The sequence below is a fragment of the Equus asinus genome, chromosome 9 (genome assembly GCF_041296235.1).
Source record: "Equus asinus isolate D_3611 breed Donkey chromosome 9, EquAss-T2T_v2, whole genome shotgun sequence".
In the NCBI taxonomy this organism is placed as follows: domain Eukaryota; kingdom Metazoa; phylum Chordata; class Mammalia; order Perissodactyla; family Equidae; genus Equus; species Equus asinus.
This window is the reverse complement of record NC_091798.1, coordinates 74835423-74859807: the sequence shown is the minus strand read 5'-3', so window position 1 is coordinate 74859807 and position 24385 is coordinate 74835423. Positions and strand designations below refer to the sequence as shown.

The window sequence follows — 24385 nt, the reverse complement described above, 5'->3', positions numbered from 1 at the left end:
GATCATGGACACTTTCTCTCTGAGTCATACCCGTGGGTGGGTTTTCATTTTATGTGATAGAGTAACATATTAGAACCATATTTTAGAATAGGGCCTTTGAGAAATTCAACCTTTTTATTTGAAGTTCACCATAGTACCTTAAAGGAATAAAGAGAATGTGGGATAGGAGTAACTTGATTCAGGTTTAATATGGTGGGCTTTGAATTTTTTCTACTATCAAAAACAGTACTTTTATTTAGTTAAAAAATTGTAGTTTTCTTTTATCATGGCCAAACTAACAGATTAAAAGGAATGGCCAGGAAAGAAAGAAAGAAAATGAGGGAAGATATCCAAAACTGTATGGCATTTTTACTCCTTCTAAAGGAGAAATACTGTACTTGAACTTTTTGAGCTATGCAGACTTATACCTAGATTGTGTGTTTCATTGATTCTTAGGAGAAAAGCTTTCTTCCTAATGATTCTTGAGTACTTTATATTTTGTTTGAAAACATCTTTTATGTACGTAAAAAGGGTAGTTACCCATTTACAAGCACTTACAACACTCCATAGAATCAGACAATGGGAAAGGTCACCTTTTTGTATTCAGCAGGTGTAAAGTGAGAATATGTGGGATTGTGTATAAAATTATATTTTATTTTATGAAAATATTTTTATATAACAAAATTTAAAAGGCTGGTAAGCTAAAAGATAGCTTTCTTTAATCCTAGTGTGTTTTCCCCCAATTTAGTCTTTTCTAAACAACATTTCTCTCTGTTTTAGAGTAGAAAATATTATATCCTGAGAATCACAGAATGGTCTAAAGATGTCTTATTGAAACTTGGGGGATTGTAGGTCTTTATTCCTCCTGTGCTTCAGTAAATGAATGATCACTTAGTTGATATTGAAAGTTAGTGTGTTTTTATATTTTTAGAGTGGGGACAAATACTAAACTTTTGACGGGTTTTTTTGTTGCTGGTTTTTTACCATGTTATATTACTAAATTCCACTTTGATACAGAGTTTAAATTTTGCTACTTTTCAAAATCAGTTAAGATTCTTCAGTTTTGCCTGCCCATCTTTACATTGCTCCTGTAATATATGTCAGCTCTGCGTATGGCAAATCTTGTCTCAAATCATATCATTTTTCCTGTGAGTGTGTGTGTGGAGGGTGGGGTGGGGGATGTTGTTATAAGTAAAACCTTTTCAAAACATAAGCTAAATAAGAGGTAGCTCGTTATCCATTGGTATCTGTGTACCCAAAAGCTGTGCATTCCCCTGGTACCAAGTTCATACTATTTGTAGCTTTATTTGTAGGCTTCGCCTCAAATATTTGTAGTTTTAGCAGGCCTCACCTCAAATTTTCGCACAGAATTCCATGATTGTCAATGTTATGCTTACCCATCTACATGGGACTTCTAAAAACTAATTCTAAGTCAGGAAGATACGGTTAAACAATAGGTAGAATATATAGTGTAAGCAATGTAATTGTAGTTTTTGAAGTTTTTCCCCCAAAACTTTATCTTAGCCCCTGTATTTCTGAGAACTCACGTAGACTGAAGCACAGCAGTCACAGCGTGCTTTTAAGCACACAGACCCGTGGCACAGTTAGGTACTCATCTGACAAGCGTTATATTCACCGCAAAGAGACGGTCTTCTTGAATGTAATTTAGAAGGCGTGTCACACGAGATTACTGGGAAAGATGAGATTGGAAATTGGGAATTGTAGAAGAAAAATTTATGAATTGGAAATCGGGAATTGTAGAAGAAAAACCTGTGCTTTGGAAATCAGAAGGTCCTTGAAAGTAGAAATCTACGGAGTCCAGTTTGTTCTGTTAAAATCGAGTGATTAGCTTCGTTAAACTGCAAGTAGTGTCAGCTTCCACCATAAGCTTGTGCCTCCCTCCATCTTATTGTTTTATAGAAGTCTCTCTAAGTGAAATTGTCATTTGCCATTGTTTCAGTGTTGATGAACTTTCTTATTATCACAGGACTCTGTTATCCTTTGCCGTTTGTGTTTTCCTGTTATTGTACTTTAGCCACGGTAGGAGCAAAGGAGCTGTCAGAAGAGTCCTGGGTATGTAGAGGATGTCAGCTGCCCCAGTCTTAGGGATACCGAGCAGAATCCTTTCTGAGTGTCGAAAAGTAAGAAATGAGAGTCGAGTGCTGAGTTTGTCAGATTACTGATAGTCTGTTACTGAGTTGGATTTCGAGTCTACTCAGACTAAAGCCCCTGGAACCATAATCTGCAGTCAGATTGCTGAACCTTCACACAATCCCCGTGCATTTCATGGGGCTGCAGGGAAGGTGTAGGTGTCTCAGGACATGTGTTGTCACCAAGGACAGCAATTCCTGGGCCGAGTTTGCAAAACTGGACCCGAATTCCATAGGTGTGATGTAGCTGCTTGTCCCCTTTGCCTTTGTTATTTTTGTTTTTATTGGAATTAACTCTCTTTTTAAACTTTCTTCCCCTCGCACAACACCTCTGTTTGTACTTTTGAAAACTAAGGTATATATTTTTGCTGTTTTTTGCATTCTTTTATTTTATATTTCCTTCTCTGCATTGGCAAGTAAGTACCAAATGAAAAGTGAAGGTCTGAAAGTGTGATCACTCTCCCCTCCCTTCCCCTTATTGTCTGCATGGGCAACAGCTCATAGAGGAGTTGATTGATTTCTTTGAGTGACTTTTTGGGGGTATGTGCTTTAAAAATGTACAGATATGTTTTTATATTCTTTCATTTTGTCTATTTTGTCCTGATGAAAAGAGAAATATTTTCCTATGAAAACCTTGTCTACCCTTCCCATATTGCCTGTGTGAGCAACAGCTAGAGTAATTATTTGATTTTCTTTTTTGGAAGGAGATGGTGATATTGGGAGGAAGGTGAAGTATGTTCTTTTAAAAATTACATACACGTGTTTTTGCTGCTATTTTGTGGGTGTTGTTTCATTTTGTAGTTCCTCATCCTTCTCATGGGTATGTAGCTATCTGATGAACTGTGGAGGTCCAGAAGTATGACACTGTCCTGTTACCCCGTCCTCATTGCCTGCATGGACAGAAACTAATGGAGGAGTTGTATTTTGGTCTAGTCTTGAGGGCAGGGGGTTGTATATCATTGTTGCAAGTGTATATAAATATTATGCTACTTTTTTATATTTCATTGTATACGTGCTCCTTTGCATGGATATCATTTAATGAAAATTGAGGTTCAGAGTATGATAAATCTCCTCTTTTCCCTTTTCCTCTTGCCCCTTTGGGCAATAGCTTGAGTAGTTTGTTTTGGGGGTGGGAGAGAATGGGGTATGTACTCAATGTATATAAATAAATTTGCTACTACTTTGTATTACTAATTCATTTTGTACTCTGTCCTCATAGGACATGGAAGTACCTAATGAGACGTGGAGGTCCGGATGTATGACAATTTCCTCTTGTCCCCTTCCCTTATTGCCTGTGTGGGCAATGGCTAGTAGCGTAGTTATTGGAGTGGGGTTTGCGGGGGGAGGGGATGTGTACCTGCTGTATATACCTGTTTTTACTACTGTGTCATATTATTTCATTGGGTGCCCAGAGGGTGGTATCTCATGAACCATAGAGGTCCAGATATATAACAATCTCCTCTTGTCCCCTTCCCTATTGCCTGTGTGGGCAATGGCTAGTAGAGTAGTTGATTAGTTTCAGGGACTCTTTTGTGGGTATTGGGTAAATACTTTTTAAATATACATACAGGTTTTTACTTCCTTATTATGGTCTTTCATTGGGTACCCAGTCCTTCACTTGGACATGTAGGTTCCTAATGAACCATGGAGTTCTGAATGTACAGCACTCTCCTCTTCTCCCTTTCCTTTTTTATCTGTGTAGGCAATAATTTTAAAGTAGTTGGGTTTTTTGAAGTTTTGGGGGGCAGGATATATACTTTTGGAAACTGTATATACAGTGTTTGTTACTATATTGTGTTTTTCCATTTTGTACCCGTCCCAAGCTTGGACGTGTAGATACCTAACAAGACGTGGAGGTCCGGATGTATGAAAATCTCCTCTTTTCCCCTTTCCACATTGCCTCTGTGGGCAATAGTTTTAGCGTAGCCTAGATTATTTTTTTTAAACTCTACCACTGCCTCCCCTGGGAGGGTGGGGATATGTACTTTCTAAAATGTATATAAATGTTTTTGCTCCTTTTATCTGTTTTGTACCTAGACCTTTCCATGGATACTTAGGTACCTGATGAAAATTAAGGTTCATTCTATGAAAAAAATCTCCTCATCTCCCTTTCCTTATTGCCTGGCTGGGCAATGGCTAGTAGCATAGTTGTTTAGAGATGATTTTTTTTTTTTGGCAGGGTAGTGGGGGATTTCTGGGTTTGCATTTTTTAAATGTATGTAAATGTTTGCTGCTTTTTTTTGTTCTTTCACTCCAAACTTAGTTTTTTGTTTGGACTTGTAGATATCAACTGTAATGCAGAGGCCCAGATCCAGAGGTGTCGTCAATCTTTTCTTCCTTCCCCCGTAGCCTGTGTACATGGGCAATAGTATGAGAATGCTATATAGGGCTTGGTTTTTTGTTTTTGAGGTTTTTAATGGGGAATAGACTTAGGCAAGATATGTAGTTTTTTAAATATATGTAAATGTTTTTGCCTCTTTTTGATGTTCACTTCATTTTGAGTCTAGTCCTTTGCATGGTTATTTAGGTACTTAGGTATTTAGGTGATGAAAGTTGAGATTGATTCTATGAAAAATCCCCCCTTCTCCCCTTCCCTCATTGCCTGGTGGGCAATAGTAGAACAATAGATGTTTGGGTTTTTTTTTTTTGAGGGATGGGGGTGGGGAAGGTTTGGGTATATATATATATATATATATATATATATTTTTTTTTTTTTTAATGTAGATAAATGTTTGCTACATTTTGTGTATTATTTCATTTAGTACCCAGTCCTTTGCTGGGACTTGTAGGTACATAATGAAACATGGAGGTCCAGACGTATGATAAATCTCCTCTGCTCCCCTTCCCTCACTGCCTGTGCAGGCAATAGTTTTATAATCTGGGTTTTTTTTTTCAGGAGGGATTATTTGGGTGGGTAGCGGTTAGGGGAAAAGGACAGGGTATGAACTTTTAAAAAATGTATGTAAATGTCTTCCTGTTACTGATGTTGTACCTAGTCCTTTGTGTCCAGTGTGGGTACCGAATGCAAATGGAGGGTCAGCATGTGACAGATCTCCCCCCCTTCCCCTGGTTGCCTGTGTGGGCAACAGCGATTAGAAGAGTTGTGTGTTGTTTACTTACTTGTTTGTTTTGAAGGGATTTGTATTTTTGGCAAGGGAATATTCTTAATACATATAAATATGTTTTTATTTCTTTGTTATTTCATTCTGTCTTTAGTCCTTTGCATGGCTTTGTAGGGACCTAATGAAAATTGTGTTTCATAAGTTGACACATCACTTTTTCATTTCCCGCATATTTCTTCATTTAGCAGTAGCTAGCACAGTTTTTTTGTGTTTATTTTGTTTAATTCTCTAGCATATAGCTTTTAAAGATCTAAAAAAATATATACACATATGTAATTTCCTTCTCCCCCCCGCCATTATTTTCCTTCAGTACTTAGTCCCTTGCAGGGCTCTGAATGTATCTAATAAAAATAAAGTCCCACTAAATCCCTGCCACCTGATGTGAAGGTGTGGCATTGTGGTGGTATAACTAATGGCAACAGACATGTAGCAAATAAGATGGGAGAAGACACTTGGATATGGTTGAGTTGTGAAAGCTAATCAGATCCAGCATTTCTTGTGTTGATTCAAACTAAATGAAATGTAAGAAGGGACCTGTTCTTTGGAAATTCCGGAAAGACAAGGAGGCAATACTAAGTAAAATTGTGTTTAAAGATCAGTGCTGACTAATCTTTCAGTGACTGGTAAGCCACAGAAGTGCTGCCTAGAACTCATTTGAAGACCCTAGAGAGCAGCTTCTTTTTTGAGGCCTAGAATTCTGATTCGTCTATAGAAGTCTGTTGCAATTCCATCAATAGCATATTCTTGTGTAGTCGTTAGAAATTTTTTTTATTTTTGGAATGATCCTTTTGAGTTATTGCCATGGTTCTAGTGAATGGCTGCATGGGCCCAAAAACTAATGCAAAAAGAATTTGAGTGACAGGCCTCTTCTATTTTTCAGCACCCACGTATGGTAGGGCAAGCTGGCCCTTTCCTACCCGGAACTCCTCTGTGTGGCTGCGTCTCTCTCCTCAGTTCTCCATTAGCTGGACCATTCCTGTTCTTTTTCCTTTTTGTCTTCAGTCCCTGCATTGTTAGATGTTATCTTCAAGTACACTCAAAAATGTAAGCCAGTGTCGCCTCATTAGCTGTGTGTTTTGCATGCATTTCATGCATCCAGACCTGTATGTTCCCTTTCAGCATTTCGAATCATATTTCACATCAGCTCTTCATCCACCACATGGTAACTGTTATGACTCCACATTTGTCTGTATCAAAGAAAATGCATGTGTAAAATTCCTCCCTCTCTCTCTGCCCTGCTCCCTTCATTCGATCTTCTGAGCATTTCTTGTTCGTTCTGCAGTTTATAATGAATATAATGCTGAAGATTTGCCATATTATTATTATTATTATTATTTTAGAAACATTGAGTGATAGGACTCCTAGAAAATTTGCAAAGAGATGTTATTTACCTTATAAAACTCTCAGGTTCTAGTGTTGAAAAATTAGCCTATACTTTACTGTTACTTATACCTGCTGCTGTAGAAAAAACAAAAGTTTATTCATGACACATTTAACTTTGATCATAAATAAAAGAGAAGGAGGCACCTTTTTGGAGTTAGTCATGGTCGTCATTAGTGATATTTCTGACAGTTCTTCATTTGAAGTACTTCAAAGGAAGTAAAGGTCATGGCTTAGCTGAATGAAATGCTCCAGAAGTACAGTAATACACTCATGTGTGTGTGTATATAAAATGAGAATTACAGCATAAATTGGAGCATTTGCGTTAATCAGCAAGCTCACATTGAGACAAAACTCAGTCTTACAGCTGTCTTGATTAAAGCCAAGTGTTCCATGTTGCTGTGAAGAAGAGTCTTTCAAAAACTTTGAAAAATAGTTACTTGGGTACTTGTAAGGTATTACATTTTCGTATTTAAACACCTATAGAGATCTCCAGTTCCTTGAATCTGAGCTTATGGGTGGAATTCTAAATTTGTATCATAATCTGTCTTTTGTGGAAGGTTTTGAAAATAGTTATGTATATATATAATATTATATATGCAAGTTGTGTTGTGTCGCTTGTAAAGGGAAAAGGCTTATTTTTCTTTATACTTCTAATAACTTGTTTTGCATATGACCAGCACTGACTGAAAGGCATGTGTAACTGCAAACACTGTTGCTTTTTTTTTTGTGAAATGAAAATAAAAGTATTTAAATATAAATATTGTGTGGACTGTTTGGTTGAAAAAAATTACATATAAAGTGGTATATTTTCTCAGATTACAGGCTCTACCAGGACAGCAGCCATATTCATTGTCTTTCATAACTTGTTTCCTACCTCCTCAGGACCCCAGGATCCTTACTGCATGTAACTCAAGGTTTCTCGGACTCACACTTGACATTGGGTGCTGTCTTGTGCATTGTATGATGATTAGTATTAATGCAAATAGCAACTAGATGCCAGTAGCAACTCCCTCACCCTCAGCGTGACAACCAAAACTGTCTTCACACATTGCCAAATGTCCTCTGGGGTGGAGCTGAGCATTAAAACTTTCAGCAGACTCATGGAGCAGTGGGCTCAGTAACAGTTACATGAACTCCATCTAGGGTAATGATGTACTTTTTAGACTGAAGTGATTCTTGTAAACACTCAGGTCACCTGAGTAGCCAGTTGATACAGTAATAATTCATTACCTAACTCAGTGTAAGACATACAACTTCTTATGCCAGTGAAACCAGGGAGCACTCATTATCTTAATTTGAAGGTGAAAGGACATTGGATGGTATCAGGGAACACCGCTTGCCTTGGTTCACATATAACTGGAGTGTAAGTGCACAGCTTCTTAGAGGGACACTGCCACAGGTACAGTCCTGGGCAGGTCCACAAAAGGAGCTGCTTCTATCCCCATGAGCGGTCGTGAGGGAGAATTGAGAATTTCTTAGACTTCCAGCCATGGAAACTAGAACCAGTATTCTTTTATAGTAACTGTTAGGGCTTAAAGTTGGACGTTTTTAGAGCAAATAGAGTGCCTCTGAATCCCCTTACCCAAAACCCTATTTCTGGGGACACAAAACAGCCTTGAAGCCATACTCTTAAAATCTCTTATAGTGATCATTAATGATATATTGGGGCAATGCTCTTAGGAATTGCAAAGGTTTTGATGAAAAGCTTCTGCTTAAATTTTTGATTCTTTTTAATTCCTGGATATTGCAGTAAACAACTGAAGTAAAATCCATTATAAATTAAAAACCCGTTATAAATGTGTTTTTATTCCACTGATTCCAGTGGACTTTTGGGATGGAGAGTAATAAACCATTTTCTCTCTTTCAAAATAATTTTTATAATTCATGGCACAGAAGAATTTGATTTGGTTATATTTTCTTTTTGCTTTACGCCTTCAATTCTTACCGTAAAGCCCTTCCCCACCAACACACACACAAAAGCATCCAGTGCTTACGAAAACACGTGCACGGGTTGAACAGTTGACTTACGTGCTGTACAGGAGGATTATTACCAGAGGGAAGACACTTTTAAATTATCATTACAGCTCACCCTCTAGATCCAGTAATTGGTAACATGTTTCCAATGCTTTGTGCTTGTTCTCACTTTTATTCTTCTTCATGGATGGACGTCCAGTCAACTGGTCAAAGTCCAGTTGAGGATAATGCGTTTCTGAGACCCCTGTGATTTCTCTTGTTGGCTGAACTGAATTATAAACAGGACTTTGCTTACACGCATAGCAACTTTCTACTTTCCCACCCATTTTTATAAAGGGAGAACATAATGTAATAACATAACAATAGACCTAATAGAGTTATCAAAGTCGATGCTGCCAAAGTTGAACTGTTGATAGCAGGCGGCACCAGGAGGCAATAGTTTTAAAGGAAGCCACGGGACATCCAAGAGGCCAGGTCCGCTTAGGAAAGGCTATTTAGGGCAGTCAGTGTGCTACATATTCAAGTGCCATGGGTACACAAGCCAAGTGGGCGAAATCGGCAGCCCTTTTGTTGGATGTTTTCTCATGCTGTCGCTCTTCTATGTGAGTGGAGCTGAAGAGATCCTCGGGTGTTTCATCAGGATGGCACATTCGCTGTCCGATGGGTTTAGTGGCTATTTATATCTTCATTTTCTTTACCTCTCAGCTTTTGTAATTTTTAATTTGAGAAAAATTATTGGAATGGTACTATTATTACATGTTATAAAGGTGACATTTTCTAGAAATTTTAAAGTTCTTGAAAGGCTTTGGGGCTTAGACTGACATCAGTTAGGACGGCACTTAATTCCTGGTTCAATCATTTTCCACTTGTTACTTATTTCCTATTAGCCTCAGTTTTCTCCATTAATAAAACAAGGATACTACCTACCTTGCAGGGTTGTTGGCATTAAATAAAATACCTATAAGGTGCCTTGTACAGTGCCTGGTACAGACAGAGTCAATATCAACTGCTACTGTTAAAACTGACAGCTGCATCTGAGGTCTATGGCTGTTAATACCCTCACTTACAGATGGAAATGAGTTTTTAAATGAGTAAGATTCTATAGCTTGCCAATTAGGAAATTAGAGAAACAATTTCAGTCTAGTCCGCTTTTTATAAAATTAAGCTTTAAATTTGCAAAGATTTCATTTGTTTGAGAGGCATTTTAGTATATTAGAAAAAGCATGGAGTTATATAGGTTTCACACCTATAGAAAATAATATCCTGTCACTGAATTTGCTTAATTATAAATAAGTACAAAATAAAATCCTGACTGTTGACAAATCTGCAATGGAGGTAATAACATCTACTTTTCAGTAATAAGGTGAGGCACAGACACATGGGAAAGCAGACCTAGTGCTTCCTAAGTGCTCAATAAATATTCCTTTTCTTTCCTTTCAATTTATTTGCCTCAAGAATGCAAAAGAATCAAGCATGCTCAAGTCTCAATTCTAGCTAGAAAACATTGTATACGATTGAGGGCATGACACAGAAATTGGCCAAATGTTTTAGGATCTCTGTTAGTGCTGAAAGGAACCTTCGGTATGACCTAGTCTAACTCCCTCACTTTACAGAGAAAGTCAGGGCACCAGAGGTTATGCCTTAGCGAAGACGCCTATCATATAACATTATATGTTAAATTCGTATATATGCTTGTAGTATTAGAAACAGTTTGTATCACCTTTGAGACAAATGATGTGCAGTTGCCTGCAGGGTACTGTTTCCTTGCAGATAAGAGTATTAGAATTTGCTATTGAAAGTGGTGTTTTATTAAAGTGGAGTGTGGAGCTAAATTAAACTATCCTAATATTTTATCTTTTAGGCTTGATGTTGTGAATGATCCATATATCACGATCTCAAAAGAGTGGCCCCTTTTTCATATGTTTGAACTAAGTGGGTTGCATTGAAGTCTCCGCTCTCAGGCAGAAGATACTAATGTCAGGGAGGTTCAGACAGACTTCTCTCCCCGACAAAAGAAGATCAGAGAGGAAGGAGGGCTGTTCAACAATGGTGAGGTGCCAAGTGCCATAATGGTTGATGGCCTGGATGGAAGGAACACGAATATTAGCTTCACCAACTACAAGTAGAAAGTGCAAATGAGCCACTATCCTAAAGCCGTGTACCGCGAGCCTGAGACGGGCCTGCTATCCTCAGGTGGGCCGGAGAGTCCCAGACCCTGGCTGCATCCTGCTGTCCTTTCCTACTTTTCAACAGACCTCCTTCTGTTGTCAGAAGGACAGGAACTTTAAGAAGTTTACAGTTGTGGGAAAAGAGACAATATTAAAGGAAAGAATTTTCAAATCACCTATTTCACATATTTCATCTTCGTTGCAGGGGACATAACCTGGATGTCAGTTGACCTCTTCTGCCCTGCATCCATGCCTGCAGTCTCTTGTCTGCCTTGAGCAAACCTAGACTCACAACCTAGCACCTTTTCCCACAAAACCCATGACAGCCAAAGCATTCCTGAGCAATGTAGGTTCCCCCCCAGATTCCGTAGGGGACAGTCTGAGAGGCCAGCTACTCTCACGTGCCACAAGAGCATCTTCATCGTCACTCAGTATTGCTCTTCTCCGGAGCCTCTCCTTTACCTTGCCATTTCTAGGGGATCTTTTCACCCACCTTCTTTATTCAAAGTGCGCGTGCACACAGGCCTTGCTGAGTACTCTTTCTTGCTCCTAGACATCCCCCTGCCCTTGAAATCTCCGTCTCCTCTATGGCATTGTGCCTCAGTGTCTACACCCGATGCACAGCGACAAGTTCATCAGGAGCTCAGTGAGACTAATGGCCTGTAGTTAGCAGCTGGCCTGACGATTTAGAGGAAGGGTCTGTGGCCTTTTGCTATTTGGACATACTCCTTGCAGTCTCACCCCTTACTCCAAGCAGTTTATCAACTGCTTATTTCAAACAAACACATTGATCTCGTAAAAGAAAACTTTACCTCTTTAGATTGGCAACTGATTCCTTCCTAACTACGTTTTTCTAGGCTAATATGAAAATCGGCTTGTAATATCTGAGCACATCCTGACTTTGGGTAAGAGAAAGAAGCCATAAATTGATCTGGTAGAAGAAGGAAGCCAGGCCATACTCTAAGAATGTCTTTCCTTGGTCACTCATTCAGTAAACATTTGTAATCATCTACTATGCACTGGGCCCTGTGCTAGGTGGGTACATGAGGCTTGATGCTGTGATGTGGGCAGCTGGCTCCAGCTGGGAGAATACCACCTGGGTTTTATAAACACTCCTGCATGGTGAGTGGTAGATAGTTGAGGGCACTTGGGTTCATGAGGAACAGAGGTGAAAGTGTCACAGTGGGAGGTTTTAAGCCATGAGGCTGGTGGCGCTGCAGCCACTTCAATAACAGCAACTGCCTGAGTGGGGTGGGGTTGGGGGACACTCATTCGCCAGCCAGAATTCTTGCTCTGCTCACTTGGGTGTGCAGAGCAATGTGAGAAGTGGAGGCCTCTCACCAGATGCGGCTTAAGTGCCCACATTTAATGCCTTGTGTCCCTGACTGGGAACCAGAGGCGCTTTTGATCTGCACTCAGTAACCGCAAAGGTATTCATTCCAAAGGGTGTTCCGAGTGAATGATAAGAGGCGGGAAGTTAATTGCCTGTTTCGGTTTCACTCCAGGTTTCCCCTAAATTCTAATTAGCAATAAACCAGCTTGGCTCACCTCAACCTGAGTTGTGAGAGTGCTTTCTTGTCTGAGTTTCTCCTTGTGGCTAAGCAAGAATCAGGAGAGCATTTCAAGACAGATTTATAAAGCAGGCAGTCTTGACTTATAACTCAGCTCAATCAAAGGTAGAGGGCCTGTAGGTGAAAACCCACAGGCGAAGTCCTTAAGCACGACCAATTAAATGTGCTGCACAGGAAATCCACTGTTTGGTTGGCTTCTAGATGACAGGCACCCACCTCAGGAACTTCAATTACTGCCGGCTAGCCTCAGTATCAGAGCAGGAGTTCTGATCTTTGACCTTTCCAAGGCCCCTGCCTTAAATTAAAAGCGGTCTTTGGAAGTCTTCTAGAATGTGCTTGGGATGCAGTTTCAGCAGGACTGGAGAGCGGGAGAAAAATTCTGGTGGCTTCTGCCCTTGCCCAGTGCTCACAAGGAGTGACCAAGAACAGCCAAGAAGACTTGCCTGTCCTGAGCTGGCTTAGAGTCCACACAGCCCTCATGGAAGGGACCCCAGACCCATAAGAAGACTAGGGGAAATTTGGATGAAGTTGAAGGAATCCTGGGAAATGTGAGAGGACACTAAAGAAAACTAGTTTCAGGTAAAGTGGCCAAAAATGGAAGTATTTCCCTCTTCATTTTGAAAGAGATAGTTAATGAGCTCTGAAGGATATCCCACACTTTCCTGTAAGGAGAGTGGGCAGAACTCTGGTCTAACTTAGGCCGTCCAGAGATCTCCACTGACCAGGAGGGGAACTGAGCTGTCTTGAGCAATACTGGTTCCAGCAGGAACTCTGGAAGCCAGAATCCTCTGCAGGAGGAGACAGTGCATGAGCTTGGTTGGAGGCCATCTCATCCCAAGAGTGGGAAAGAGCTGCCAGGTCCCAATAGGCAAGGAATCTTCCCTGGGATCTGTGGGACAAGGGTCTTCATGGCGTAGGCAAGAAGAGTGCTGTTTCTCAAAGGTGTTCCTTGGTTGCCTTGCAGATGGTTGTCCTAAGTTAGCCCATGGCCCTGCTCAACCCATATGGGGCTGAAGTCCTGAGTGCTGCTTTGCCATGCAATGTGATTCCGAGTGACATCCCCCTGAGTGTACAGAAGAGAACTGCAGCTCCGGCTCCTCAGTTACAGCTGCCCCAGGAAAATCTCCTCTTTCACACCCTACAGGCCAGTTCTGCAAATAGTTGGCAAAAAAACATAGAAGGTGCATTCAGACCAGACTATCTAATAAGAGGGATGGGTATTTGAGGATGTTGGGCACTGAACTTCTGTGGGAGAAGGCAGTCTGGCAAACATGCCCCATGGGATTTTTGTAGCTCCAGTCTCCACAAGTTGTTTTCAAGGTGATGATATTTCGAGACAGGTGTTTCATGACTCAGAATACTAAGCTTATGATGCTCCATACCCATTAATGATCCACTTGCGCAGACCCTCCTGGGAGAACAAGAAGCATTCCCGGGGCAGTGGAGCCTCCCTCTTGCTTCATGCAGGCCGGCCAGTGGCTGGGGATGCACTGGAAAGAAGCAGGTAAATCAAGGCTTCTAACATCTCAAGTGTATGGCGTTGCTCAGTTACTCAAATCCTTGTATATCACTCTTATCTCTTTGCCTAATGTTGATAAATAATTTTTGGCCCTAGCAAAGTGGTAGAGGCAGATAACATCGCAAGCAAAGAAAACTACAAACCAATATTCTTTAAAATATTGATGCAAAAATCTTCAACTAAATACTAGCAAACTGAATTCAACAGCACATATAAATGATTATACATCATGACCAAGTGGGATTTACCCCAGGGATGCAAGGTTGGTTTAACATCCAAAAATCAGTTGATGTATCACATCATATCAATAACACATCATAGAATAAAAAACAAAAACAACACGATCATCTAACCAGATGCAGAAAAAAACACTTGACAAAACCCAGCATACTTTCATGATAAAACACACAACACTAGGAATAGAAGAAAACTTTCTCAACCTGATAAGGGGCATTTACAAAGAATCCATAGCTAATATCACACTTAATGGTGAAAGATTGAAAGATTTTATCCTAAGATCAAGAGCAAGACAAAGATGTCCACTCTCACTGCTTCCATGCAACATTGTACTGGAGGTTCTAGACAGGACAATTTGGCAAAAAGTAAATTAAAAAACGAATAAATAAAGGGACCAGCCTGGTGGCGCAGCAGTTAAGTTCACTCATTCCGCTATAGCGGCCTTGAGTCCACCGGTTCAGATCCTGGGTGGTGACCTATGCACTGCTTATCAAGCCATGATGTAGCAGGCGTCCCACATATAAAACTACTTTCAGAGAACATGATTTATGTGTAGAAAACCCTAAAGTATTAAAAAAAAAAAACCTAGTAGAGCTAATAAGTGAGTTTAAGAAGGTTGAGGAAGACAAGATCAATATACAAAAGTCAGTTGTGTTTCTAAACACTAACAATAAACAACCCAAAAAAGAAATTAAAAAATCAATTCAATATACAATAGCATCAAAAAATAAAAATACTTAGGAATAGATTTAACCAAAGAAGTGCAAGATTTGTACACTGAAAACTATAAAACATTGCTGGAAAAAATAAAGACCTTTAATAAATGGAATGACACCCCATATTCATGGATTAGAACACTTAATACAGTTGAGATGCCAGTATTCCAAAAATTGATCTAGAGATTCAACACAAGCCAGAATCCCAGCTGGCTTCTTTATAGAAATTTATAAGCTGATCCTAAAATTCCATGGAAACTCAAGGAACTCAGAATAGCCAAAACAATCCTGAAAGGAGAATAAAGTTGGAGGACTCACACAACACAATTTCAAATCTACTACAAAGCTCTAGTAGTCAAGACAACGTGGTACAGGCAAAAGGGCAGACATATAAATCAATGAAATAGACTGGCAAGTCCAGAAATAACCCATACATTTGTGGCCAATTGATTTTTGACAAGGAAGCCAAGACAATTCATTGGGGGAAAAAAGTCTCTTCAAAAAGAGGCGCTGGGACAAGTGGATTTCCACAAGCAAAAGAATGAATTTAGACCACTACCTCACACCATATACAAAAATTAATAATTAATTAAAATATATCAAAGGCTAAATGTAAGGGCTAAAACTATTAAACCCTTAGAAGAAACATAGGTATAAGTCTTCATAATTTTGGATTAGGCAGTGCTTTATTAAGGTGTGACACCAAAAGCAGAAGTAACAAATGTAAAATTAGATAAATTTGAGTTCATCAGAATTAAAAACTCTTGTGCATCAAAGAAAATAAGAGGACACACTACAGAATGAGGCAATGTATTTTCAAATCATATATGTGATAAGGGTTTAGTATCCAGAATATATAAAGAACTCATACAACTCAACAATGAAAAGACAACCCTATTAAAAAAAATGGGCAAAGGATCTGAATAGACGTTTCTCCAAAGAAGATGTACAAATAGTCAATAAGCACAAGTAAAGATACTCAGCATCATTAGTCATTAGGAAACGCAAATCAAAACTCAATGATTTTCCCTTCACACTCATTACCATAGCTATAATCAAAAAAATGGAAAATAGTGAGTGTTGCTGAGGATCTGGAGAGATTGGTGCCCTCATACATTGGCTGGTGGGAATTGTGAAATGTGGAGAACAGTTTGGCAGTTCTTCAAGGGGTTAAACATACAAGTTACCATGGGGCCCAGCAATTTCACTCTCAGGCACCCAAGAATTCAAAACATATGTTCATACAAAAACTTGCAGATGAGTGCATGAATGTTCATAGAGCATTATTCATAATAGCTAAAAAGTAGAAACAACTTAGATGTCCATTAACTAATGCATGGATTAAAAAAAAAAGTGGTATATCCACACGATAGAGTGCTATTCAGCTGTAAAAGGAAATGAAGTATGGACACATGCTGCGACATGGATGTTACCTTGAAAACTCTATGCTAAAGAAGGGAGGAGAGGTCTCATTGAGAAAACCTAACAGTCCCACCATTTTCCATGTTCCTTCACCCTTCTGATCCCCAGATGCACAGCTCATGCTAGGAACCTCTAAATGATGTGCTAGGTCATTTCTATGAACTGCAAATGTCCAACATTGCCCCTGCACCCCTCTCTCAGAGAACTTGGTACATAGGTTTGTGGATGAGTTATGTGCCTGCTTACTCCTTTCACTGTATGTCTCAGTCAAGGTTGATTGGACCAGAGATGAATACTTGGTGCAGGGAGAACAAATCACAATTTGGGCGGATCCAATCACATTCACTAAACTTCTTGACATTGGGTTTTGGAGGGACTAAGTCTGTTTATTCAAGAGGACTTCAGGGATGGATTCACGAAGCTGACTTTTAACATGCCCTCTGAGGCAATGGTAGGGTGACCAGCTCATCTGGTTAGCCTGAGACTTCCCTGGTTTTAGCACTGAAAGTCCTGCATCACAGGAACTCCCTCAGTCTCAGGCAAACTGGGTGGCTGGTCACCCTAAATGGGCACCATTGTGGAGCAAGTACACTTGTCCATGCAGAAAAGACAAGGGGAGCAGACACTTGTAAGCAGAGATTTGAGATTATGGGGCCAAGCGTAGAGTCAGTGAGAGCAGCTGCCTTGATTCCTGATGATTTTCCAGTTCATTCTTCTACCCATCCACTCATCCATTTATTAGACCAAAGCTTAGTGAACACTCACCTTGTTTCAAGCAGTTTGGTAGGGACAGGGATGGCCTTGAGGCCTTGAAATTTCCCAGATACCTGAAACCCTTCCAACAAATCCCATTTTGTGTTCAGTGGTCTGTCTTCCTTGCAGCCAAACCATCCTTTAAATACTTGTCTCTTAAAATGATGGAGGGGACAGAGAAGAGGGCAAGCAGAAGGTGTTTCAGCTTAAAAATTTCACGACTCTCTGAGTCAGTGAATAAAGGACTCTCCTGTACATGGTATATGTCAGCTTGTATCCTCCTGTGGGGCCAAGTTTGGCAACAGTGACATCCGTGGAACTTAGTGGCTGGGAACTGGAAGCTTAAGCAGATATTTTAGACCTGTGCCTTGGATGAAGAAAATCTCCAGTGTTGTTCCAAGAGTTCTCCAATGAATCCTGCATGTACACACTAGACCAGTGGCTTTCAAACATTTTTGACTTCTACCCAGAGAAAGACATGCAGTAAATGTAGTAGACATCACCATGGATTACTTTATAGCAATTAAAAGGAATAGAATATAAATAACATCTTTTTAATTTGTTTAATTTTATATAAATTATGAAAACATGCACTCAAAGTAAGGTATATTTTGCAAGAACATACATATAACAAAAAGGATAACACATTAAACACATTATAATGGTTGCACGGAAGTGGAGGATAGGGAGAAAAGGGAGATGAGAGAAGGAACTCATGCTGACTACTGAGAAGATATGGAATAAACTCATTAGTGTAATTGATATATTTTTAAAAATGTATTTTAGGGGCCGGCCCTGCGGCCGAGTGGTTAAGTTAGCGCACTCCAATGCAGTGGCCCAGGCTTTCGCTGGTTCGGATCCTGGGTGCGGACATAGCACCGCTCATCGGGCCATATTGAGGTGGCTTCCCACATGCCACAACTAGAAGGACCTGCAACTAAGATATACACCTATGTACCAGGGGGATTTGGGGAGATAAAGCATTAAAAAAAAAAAAAAAAAGATTGGCAACAGTTGTTAGCTCAGGTGCCAATCTTTAAAAAAAAAAAATTTATTAAAAAAAATGCATTTTACCTTGCAACCCAGTACACAGGTATAGGTTTAGTTGTAACAAATGTTTCACAAATCATTATTTACCTTAACTATGTTCAATATTCTCTAATTGTGTTCTATTTGACTTTTTTAAAGTGCTGATTACAACGTGCTAAATTGCTTTCACATCTTCCTCGTGTGGCAGGACCTACAGCTGGAGAACTGCGCTAGACCTCAGGGAACAGTGCACGTGCTCAGCAGCAGATCATCCAGCAGCTCTCAATTTGTCTGACAAAGACCCCAAAACCAATTAAGCACAGAAGTTTTGCAAGGAGTGGAAACAGTTTGCCTCTCTTCCATTTTACACAGATACATTTTGGATTCATTTCTTTCTGGTTGAAGTTTAGAACTACAGTGTGGTAGGTAAAAAAATGATCCTCCAAAGATGTCCACGTCCTAATTTCTGGAACCTGTGAATTTGTTACCTTGCATGGCAAAGGAGAATTAAGTTTGCGGATAGCATTAAGGTTATTAATAGCTGACCTTAAAATTGGGAGATTACCCTGGATTATCTAGTTGGGCCCAATGGAGTCACAAAGGTCCTTAAAAGTGGAAGAGGCAGACAGAAGAGAAGGTCAGAACGATGCGATGTGAGCGGAACTCCGTTGCTTTTGCTGGCTTTGAAGATGGAGACAGGGGGCCACCAGCCGAGGAATGCGGCCGCCTCTAGAAGCTGGAAAAAGCAAGGAAGTGGATCTTACGCAGAGCTTGCAGAAAGGAACGCAGCCCTGCCAATGCTGTGATTTTAGCTCAGTGAGACCTGTGTCCAACTGCTGGCCTACAGAACTATAAGATAGTGATTTTGTGTGTTTAAGCACTCAAGTTGATGGTGATTGGTTACAGCAGCAGATGCAAAATAACCTGTGAGTGCAGTTAGAAAAATTGGATCTAACCACTTGCCAGAACACTAGTAACTACAAATCCCATAATTCTTTCCTCTGAGGAAGGAGCTGTAAGCTTCAGACACGTTATTACAAATGCAAGTTACTTGGCAACAAGAAAAAGAAACAGTTTCAGCAGCAGCCAGAGATTAGAATCGCCAACAACTTCTTCCAGACTGTGTCTCTTGGTACAAACTTCTGCCTTCTTTTTTGTCTTTCGCTACTTTACTTAAAAAAAAATCCAGGGAGTAATTCGAAAGGTATGTAGAAATCATCACTCATGATAATTTTCTCAAATATGGGAAGTTATTGGGTGATAAAAATTGAAGAAACAATGGCTCTCACAGAGTCCTGACTAGAGATAATATCTAAATCAACAAGTTAGTAACATCTCTTGGGTCACAGACCCGTTTGAAACTCTTTCTAGAAAAATGTACAGACACACCTACGCACACAATTTTGTATTTGCTTTTATTGGTTTTATAGCTTCCCTAATGTTTATAAACCCAAGTTACAAGCAGCTGATCTAAATGGATATTTTCATGATGTCATGCTTGATTTTAGTGAGGGATAAATTTCTTAGGAAACATTCATGTGATGGTGTACAAATTAGCACGCTGGAAATAATATTCTCTTTATTATAGTTAACTATGAGGGACCAGGCCTTATGCTTTTTGCTTTTGTCATCATTAGGATCTAAATCCAATACTTCATTGGGAAAGGATGTTGGCTGTTGAATCCTATCACTGTGAGCGCTGTGGGAGCGATTTTGTCAGCTGCATGGCTCTCAAGTATCACTTTCGCCGGAGGCATCTGGGGAAAGTTCACTGTGAAAACTGTGGCCAAGAAGTCCTGAGGGAGAAGCTCCAAGATCACAGTAAGGTACAAGTCGGTGCAAGTGAGTGAGGATGTGGGGGTTTTCCCTGCTTTTTAAAAACACTCCTGCTTTTTGTTTGTTGGTTTTGGTTTTTAATTCTCATGGAGATTTATTAACAGAAAACTAAAAATTAAAACAAAACTTGTGGCCATAACGCAGGTGGTGGGATGCTGTGGTTAAAGGTGCGTGTCTCATCTCACAGGGCTGCTGGGAAGGACGCCTAGCGGAATCCCCTGGACACAGTGTCATCTCCGGGGAGGTGCAATTATTGTAATTATGCTTCCAAAGTGCTTCGTGTAGTGTTGGGATTCTCACAATCCTAGAATTTTTAACTTTCAAAGTGACCTTAGAGATACATTAAGGTACTTCCCTCCTTTCTGTTCCCCACTTTACACACGAGGCAACAAAGAGCCGGTTAGGTTCAATGATTTGCCCAGGGCTTCGTAAAAAGTAGATGTCGGAAAAAGAACTAGGATCTCATTCTTCTGATTTTATCAAACTAAACCAAGTGCTTTTTAAAAGATATCTTTTTTCAGCATTGTGGTTCCTGTGGTTCATTGCTTTATTAATCTACAGCAGTTTTCCATCTTTATTGAAAGAACTCATGGACTGTGCTATGTTTTGAGAATGTTGAATGAGAATTCGCTGTGCCATGAGTGGGAGCATTTAATGAGAAGCCGAACGAAGACCAGCAGATCTTTCAAATATCTCTTCCAATTCCTGTGTTAAGCATTTACTTTTTCTCAGTCTGTACATGACAGGTCAACCATGGAGACACACAAGCTAAACTGGGAAAATCTAGAAGAAAGAAATATAAAGCATAAGGCTACAAAGATATCAAAAACCTGTAGGATGTGTTCTAGGTGCTTTGGAACGGTCCTTAGCCGGGAGAACCACGAAATACAAGAGCACCACTTCACAGCCAGTAAAAGAGGTAAAGGAGATGCCCCCCGCTTTCTCTCTTTGGAGGCTCACACAATACAGAAACCAGGGCAAGGTATTATGGGTTGTTTCAGGAACAGGAAGCAGAGAAGGAAGAAGATGGAACGAGAATGTGGCCTGAGGCTACACATTCTTGGGGTGGCACAGGGCGGAGGATAATTCTGCTGGAGCCACATTAAGGCGGAAGCTGGGACACCGAGGCATCGTTCAAAGAGACAACACAGTTAGAAGCACAAATCCAGGGACTTCCAGTCAGAAGACGGACAGTATTAGGAATCCAGGCGGGATCGGGTTATGCTCCGTCACGTCAAAAATAACCACAGAACTAATGTATTATCTTTTGCTCTCATATTTATGGTCTGTCCTCTAAACTAACTGTTGGTTGCTGCTCTGTGAAATCTTTTAATACATTAAAAATTTCTCCAGGAAATAATAATTGTCTCTGGATACAAAGTATGTCACTGAAAAGTGAGCAGTTTTTGATGAAGTGTCCCTAAAGAGAGTAATATATAAATTGGCTATTATGTTTTTAGCAAAAGAATGAAAGTGTCAAAAAGAAAAAAACCCCAATCTGTTAGTTCGGCCTTGATGAAACTTAAACAAGGGGCTGAGCGTCCTCTGAGAGTTGGTATAAAGTTTCTTGTTACTGTTTAGTCCTGAGTATGTTCTGATTTCCACTAGGATTTCTTCTGTGACCCATGACTTATTTGAAGTATGTTTTTTAAATTTCTAAAAGCACGGGACATTTTTCGTTATTTTCTTACTGATTTCTCATTTGAGGGCGTGGTGGTCAGAGGCTATAACTTGTGCGCTCTCAGTTCTCTGACGCGTGTTGAGTTTCATCTACAGCCGAGTATATACTCAGTTCTTGTGAGTGTTCCAGACATGCTTGAACAGGAAGGTCTGGTTGAAAGTTCGTTCCCAGAGAGACTAGTGAACTCCTCTTCCAGGCGCCCGGGCCCTCTTCTAGCCCGAGGCCACTCTGAAATCAATTCTCAGTGATAATGTGGAATTTGCTCTCTAAACCCAAATGAGGGCTAACTTTGTGATGGCAGATTCTCAGGGATTTTTGTGTGTGTGATCTATCCAGCATAAAAGTTATGGAAGTTTCTTTGCTGTTGAAGGGGATCAGTCTATGCCACTCAAAAATATGCCAATTTGGCATATGGATAATTTTGAGCTGAAGAGTATTGAGAACTAGTAGATACAAGAAGAACCCTCTGGTCTCCTCTTTTCTGCCTAAAAGCAGGCCATAAATTCTCCCTCTCTCCTGTACCAGGATGAGGAGAGCGCCCCTTACCACTGGGGGTAGGAGCCAGCACATGACTCTGTATAAACGAACCTTACTAAGGTAACCTTTATCTTCCATTGGTTCCCCTAGATATTTCCTAGTCACTTTCCCACAATTTCTTGGGCCCTGGAAGCCCCAAACCCTCTTTCTTTTGTCTAGTTTTCTCCACAATTTATTGTCCTTTGTTAAAATGGTTAATAAGCCCCTGAGTCTAACTGCTTCTTTAGGTTTCCATTTCTTTTCCATAATTGACCCTGTGCACATAAAAAAATATTAACATCAATAAAATTTGTTTGTTTTTTTCTCCTGTTTATCTGTCTATTGTCAGTTTAGTTCACATGCCCTATTCACTGAACCCACCAAGTCAGTTATTCGGTTCCTTCCTATGAAGGGTGTGGTCAGTCTTGTCAGCTCTTCTGGCTTAAAACAAGCAAACACACATGCGCATCTCTGATGTCCCCATTTAAAAAATGTACTATCTCCTGTTTTCTAGATGTTGGCTCATTTTCTTTTTTCAAAAGCACCGTGCAGGATAAACCAAACATTCTGCAGAATATGGCTGTGGGCGGAGAGATTGAGACCTTTAGAGTAGGAGGTTTAACTTGGAATTCTCTCTCTCTCTCTCTCTTTTTTTGGTGAAGAAGATTGGCCATGTGCTAACATCTGTTGCCAATCTTCTTCTTTTTGCTTGAGGAAGATTGTCTCTGAGCTAACATCTGTGGCAATCTTCCTCTATTTTGTATGTGGGATGCCACCACAGCAAGGCCTGATGAGCAGTGCATAGGTTTACTCCTGGGATCTGAACCTGTGAACCCTGGGCTGCTGAAGCAGAGTGTGCAAACTCAACCACAATGTCACCAGGCTGGCCCCTAACTTGGAATTCTTTACCCTGGGATCATTTTATTGAAATTTGTTAATATAAGTGTTTTTCATTTAGAAACTTAAAATGACGTAGTAAATTGAGGTAACAATTTTTTTCTGACATAGAGTGTCTAAATATTTCTGTTTTCTAAGAAATGTAACCATTTCTCTGTAAAGACTTAGGTTACAATGTCAGCTAAGTCTGGAGGGCAAGTCTGCTGGTTTAACGGATGCTCCACCAGCAGAGAGAGTCCATCTCTCTGTTGTCACAAGGCTGTCTTGGCGATTAACTAAACACAATTCTCATACAAAATTAGATTCTTCCCTTAGACATGTGCGCGTCTATTTCTATGCAGTGAATATCACAGACTGATCATTTCTCTATGCAGCCCAAATGTCTGCAGGATTTTCACTTCATAATATGTTGGAGTGCAAAAGTCCCCAAGAGCTACAGAGATTTGCAGACGAAAAAATCCACCCTGCCTCGGGTCCTCTGCGCGCGGCTTGTGTGGCTGAAATTGCTGTGCTGGTCCAGCGGATCCAGGATTGCTTTCCGGTGCGGGACCCCCGAGTGATCCAGGTAATCTGAGCCTCCAGCCCTCTGGCCAGGCCACACAGCCATAAGGAAGCCATTCCTTTCTCCTGGAGGTAACGCACAGCAACCGAGCAGGCCCACGTGTTCAAAGGCCAGCTTCGCCTTCCGCACGTGGGGACACAGGTCTGCTAGGAGCCCTTTGAAATGCCCGGGCAGGCTGCAGCCTGGCGGACCAGGCACTCAACCATACAACAGCTGCAACCCATTAGGGTTGGCAACTTTGCCCCAGGGATGCAAGTGCCTTTACATTGGCAGGGCCAGGGACTTGGCTCACACTTGACCGATGTTTATAAATGCTTAAGGGAATTTCAGGCAAAGGAGGTGAGCCTGTCCCCCAGGGCCCTGTTTCATGCCTGAGCAACCTGCCTGTGGAAGTAATTAGGTGCCGTGATGATGGCTCCTTGTCAACTTAAAGACAATTCACTGGGTCCAGGAATGGTTGTCCACAGAGTGCAGAGTCATTCTGTAAAATATCCTTGAGGGAACATAGCCCGAACACAGGGAAGAGATCCAAACAGCAATAATGGTGTGATTTCCCTCCTATTATTAGTACTTTTAATGTTAATGCAATGACTACATACTATCTAATCAATGTTTAGGAAAAAAAATACAGGATATAGTTCAGAGGGCATTTTATTCTGATAATTTTTCCATTCCTTCATTTTAAAATGTACACATAATTGTTATAAAATCATTTTAAGTCATAAATTTATTCAAAAGCAAAAATTATCTTTTCACATAACTCAATAGCAATCATAATTATGATTTATAAGTATGATTGAATTCTAGCTAAGATAGCTACGGTAAAAGCCTGAATATGAAACAACATATTCTCTTCTACAGAGATGAGGT

At 40.3% G+C, this 24385-nt stretch overlaps 1 protein-coding gene across 1 annotated transcript in view; it reads left to right on the top strand.

Annotated features, from left to right (window-relative positions):
* Positions 1–12278: 12278 nt before the first annotated feature.
* The window catches only part of LOC106847744 (2'-5'-oligoadenylate synthase 1-like), a 33895-nt gene continuing 21788 nt past the window's right edge, over positions 12279–24385 (top strand). Inside the window, exons 1-5 of the mRNA XM_070517701.1 lie at positions 12279–13851; positions 18232–19227; positions 19661–19849; positions 20592–20778; positions 23328–23518. Coding sequence (XP_070373802.1) covers positions 19691–19849; positions 20592–20778; positions 23328–23518 — 537 coding nt within the window. The 5' untranslated portion in view covers positions 12279–13851; positions 18232–19227; positions 19661–19690. The remainder of the gene's footprint in view (positions 13852–18231; positions 19228–19660; positions 19850–20591; positions 20779–23327; positions 23519–24385) is intronic.